The 3827-nt window shown below is 39.0% G+C and overlaps 1 protein-coding gene across 1 annotated transcript; it reads right to left on the bottom strand.

The window, feature by feature from the left end:
- Positions 1–643: 643 nt before the first annotated feature.
- On the bottom strand, positions 644–3785 carry LOC104956620 (atrial natriuretic peptide-converting enzyme-like; the record flags this gene model as incomplete). The annotated part of the gene is made up of 6 exons (XM_010784134.1): positions 3671–3785; positions 2815–2934; positions 2648–2734; positions 1798–2029; positions 1180–1322; positions 644–751 (listed from the first exon to the last, which is right to left on the bottom strand). Coding segments are annotated over exons 2-6 (670 nt in total), but the record flags the coding sequence as incomplete, so codon positions are not given.
- Between the last annotated feature and the right edge of the window lie 42 nt (positions 3786–3827).

The raw sequence follows: 3827 nt of genomic DNA, 5'->3' as shown, positions 1-3827 counted from the left end.
GTGAAAAAAATTAAAATGTGTGAAAAAAAGTTGTAAGAAAGCAAATATTAGAAAAAATGACAACAAAATGAACAAACTGAACACAAAGAGACAAAATACAACTGGCAAAGGATTTAAAATCTACAAAGACGAGGAAGACAACAAAATAACACAAAATGAACTCAGAATATAACCACAAACAGATACAAAGCAACCAAAAAGGTTTGAAGACGAAGACTTGCGAGAGGAACAAAACGAGACACAAAATGACCTCAAAGAGACAGAATTCAACCGCCAAAAAAATGTGAAGAGAGTATGACCAAAAGAGACGCAAAACGACTATGAAGAGACAAAATGAATACAAAGAGATCTCATGATGTACGTGTCAGGGCGCAGGGCCTCAAAATCCATCCATCCAGCAACGTTAGCATTTAGCTTTGTCCAAGTTGCTTTGTCCACAGCTCAGTACTAGCATGGGTTAAATGCAGAGGTCACATGTCACTATGTGTGTGTGTGTGTGTGTGTGTGTGTGTGTGTGTGTGTGTGTGTGTGTGTGTGTGTGTGTGTGTGTGTGTGTGTGTGTGTGTGTGTGTACAGGTTTCATGCAGTGCGTGTTGTGTGCTTATTTGTTTGTGTGTGTGTGTGTGTGTGTGTGTGTGTGTACCGCAGTTGTCCTCGTCGCTTTGGTCTTCACAGTCCAGGTGTCCATCGCAGCGTTTAGACGAGAGAACGCACCGACCGGAGCGACACTTGAAGTGACTCGGAGAACACTCTGTCACCACGGCAACAAAAAATAACAACAATAATAAACAAAGAGAAGAAAAATAATTTGGTCTTATTATTCTGATTATGTTACTGCTAAAGGACGAATATGATAAGAATAAGACACACAGAGAAACAAAACATTAAATATTTAAAAATGACTGAACCTAATGAAGCGAAAGCAAAAAAGGCAAAATTAAACAAACAAATAATAAAAAAAAGAAATTAATTATTTTTTAAAAAGGACAACAGAGAAACATATAAACAGACAAATAAAAAAAGATGAAGAGATAAATAAATAAACAAAGAAAATGATTAATCTAAAAATCAATCAGACAAAAGAATAAACATTTAAAAATCTAATAAAATACATATATATACTGAAAGATAAACAAAAGATAAAACATATAACATATCTAAAATATAATCAGTCCGCACCGTCCACTCCGTCCTCCGGCAGCAAACAGCTGACGTTTCCTCCTTCCTCAGGAAACTGAGAGCAGTCCGAGTCCTCCGGCCACTGCAGGCCCACGATGCCGAGCACAGACTCACATTTCTCCTTCGCACCGCGACACAGAGACCTGACGGGAAATGCAAGTATATTATAATAATGATATATAATAATATAACATAGACCCGAGAGACAAACCGGTGAGGAAACTCAGCATCAGGAAAGAAAGATTAGTAATAAATAACAATATCTAAATCATATTTAAAAATATAAAAGACCAGCGAGAAGTCAGTACAGATTTAGTAAAATATAATAATATACAAAAGATAACATACAGCAAGGCGGTCATTACTAATTAAATAAAAACAGAACATTTAAAAATATATATAAACACAGCTAAATACATTCAAACTGAATACATAAACATATTTTAAAATGGAATCCATTAAAATTAAATATGTAAAAACTTCACCAATACAAATGAAATATATCCAGACTAAATAAATAAAAAATCTAAATAAATAAACACACACTGTGAGCCTCTGCAGGGTAACCGGGTCACATGGTGTTTAATGAAGTATAATTGGTTATTTAAAGCAGTTTACCTGCATGGTGGGACCCTCTGCAGAGTCACCGGGTCACACTTTGGCACCAGCAGCGTGCAGGCGTAGAACATGAGGAAGGGGTGACATCCGGTCTGAACCAGGGCGGGAAACAGAGACGACTCCCAGGAAACAGAGCTCTCCCTCTGGGAGAGGTGGCCCAGGAAGTTGGGGAAGATGGTTTGGTTGTACGGGAGGTTCATGCAAAGCTCCAGGGAAATGGCCTCGCATCGCGCTGAGGGGGAAACAGGAAGATTAGGATGAATTATAAGGAATATGTGCACACCATGTGATGAATTTATAGACAGGTCATCACATCTTTGGGAACATTAAACTACTTAAAGCATAACATAGCACACAAAAAATGTCTCTGGTATTGTAATAGTTTATTAATAACACATTGTGAATACCTGATATTACACGTGTAATGTATACAAAAAAAAGATATTGGTGTATATGTGTCGTAGTGGGGAGCATGTGTTTTTTACATCAAAGTGCAGTTATTGCAGAAAATCCAAGAACAAATACCTAAACATTTGTATTTTCAATTCACTAAAAGCTATCATTAATAATATATAGAATGTAAAAGCAGTTAAATACAAACAAATTGAATGATCCTGTTTGGGTGCCATAGTGGGGACCCTTGTTTTTTTTTAAATCAAAGTGAGGACCTACTGCAGTTATTGCAGAAAATCCAAGAACAAATACCTAAACATTTGTATTTTCAATTCACTAAAAGCTATCATTAATAATATATAGAATGTAAAAGTAGTTAAACACAAACAAATTGAATAATCCTGTTTAGGTGCCATAGTGGGGACCCTTGTTTTTTTAAATCAAAGTGAGGACCTACTGCAGTTACTGTTGTTGTTGTTGTTCCGAGGGTCGCAGGAGGAAGTGGAAATACAGCTGGGCTGACCGGGAGGACACACACCCTGATCTGGAAAACACACAGAACCAATCAGAACCACAGAAGAAGGCGACAGGTGAGACAGGTGTTCAGACAGACAGGTGTCTCACTCTCTTTGCTGCAGTGCTCTTCGTCGCTGCCGTCCTTACAGTCGTCTTCGCCGTCACATCGAAACGCCGACGGGATGCAAGCTCCGTTCCTACACTCCATCAGACCCTGACTCTTACACGCTACACACACACACACACACACACACACACACACACACACACACACACACACACACACACACACACACACACACACACACACACACACACACACACACACACACACATAATGGGTATGTTTGTTCTAAAACACGAGTATTCATTAGTTGGTGTTTTCAAAAGACGACACACAAAGGAAGAGCGAAGCTAACGAGTTCAACTCAACAAAGAAAGTCAATTTAACAAAAAACAAACATGAATCAAATGATCATTTTGTCCGGGGGTATTTTTGACGGAGCGTCACTCAGAAAGCTGAACTGACTGCAGGAACAACAGCCTGCTCGGCTTTATTCTGTTGTTGCTCCCAAAGGCAGTGAATCATCAGTGACTCAGAACGTTTCTCTCAGAGGAGGAAACTCTGTCAGATGTATTATCTTCATATTTGATGAAGATTGACAAATCCAAACGAGCTGGAGCGGCTTTTAAGCACCAGATGTTCTGTTCAGCTCCACTTCATCGTTTCCATCCTAGTTTCTCCACATGCTCCTTTAACTTGTACTTCCATCATTTTGATTAATAAGATGTTATCTGAAGTTTGAAATGCATTCCTCTCACAAAAGGCAGTAAATAATCGAGATGTGGCTTCCCTATAAAACAACGTGTGTTTCAGTTAAATATATTTACATGTCCAGCGTCTTGATAACGGCGCCTTATATATTTTAAATATTTCTGATGATACGTTTTTACTTTCACTCACAGCAGTTGACCTCGTCGCTCTTGTCCAGACAGTCGTGGTCTCCGTCACAGAGCCAGTCTCTGGACACACAGCGTCCGTCACCACAGCGGTGCTCCAGAGACAGGTTACACACTGAACACACACACACACACACACACACACACACACACACACACAC

The sequence above is a fragment of the Notothenia coriiceps genome, unplaced genomic scaffold (assembly GCF_000735185.1).
Source record: "Notothenia coriiceps isolate Sejong01 unplaced genomic scaffold, NC01 NC01_scaffold00026155, whole genome shotgun sequence".
Classification (NCBI taxonomy): domain Eukaryota; kingdom Metazoa; phylum Chordata; class Actinopteri; order Perciformes; family Nototheniidae; genus Notothenia; species Notothenia coriiceps.
Note: the sequence above shows the minus strand (reverse complement) of the source record. Positions and strands in the feature narration are given on the sequence as shown.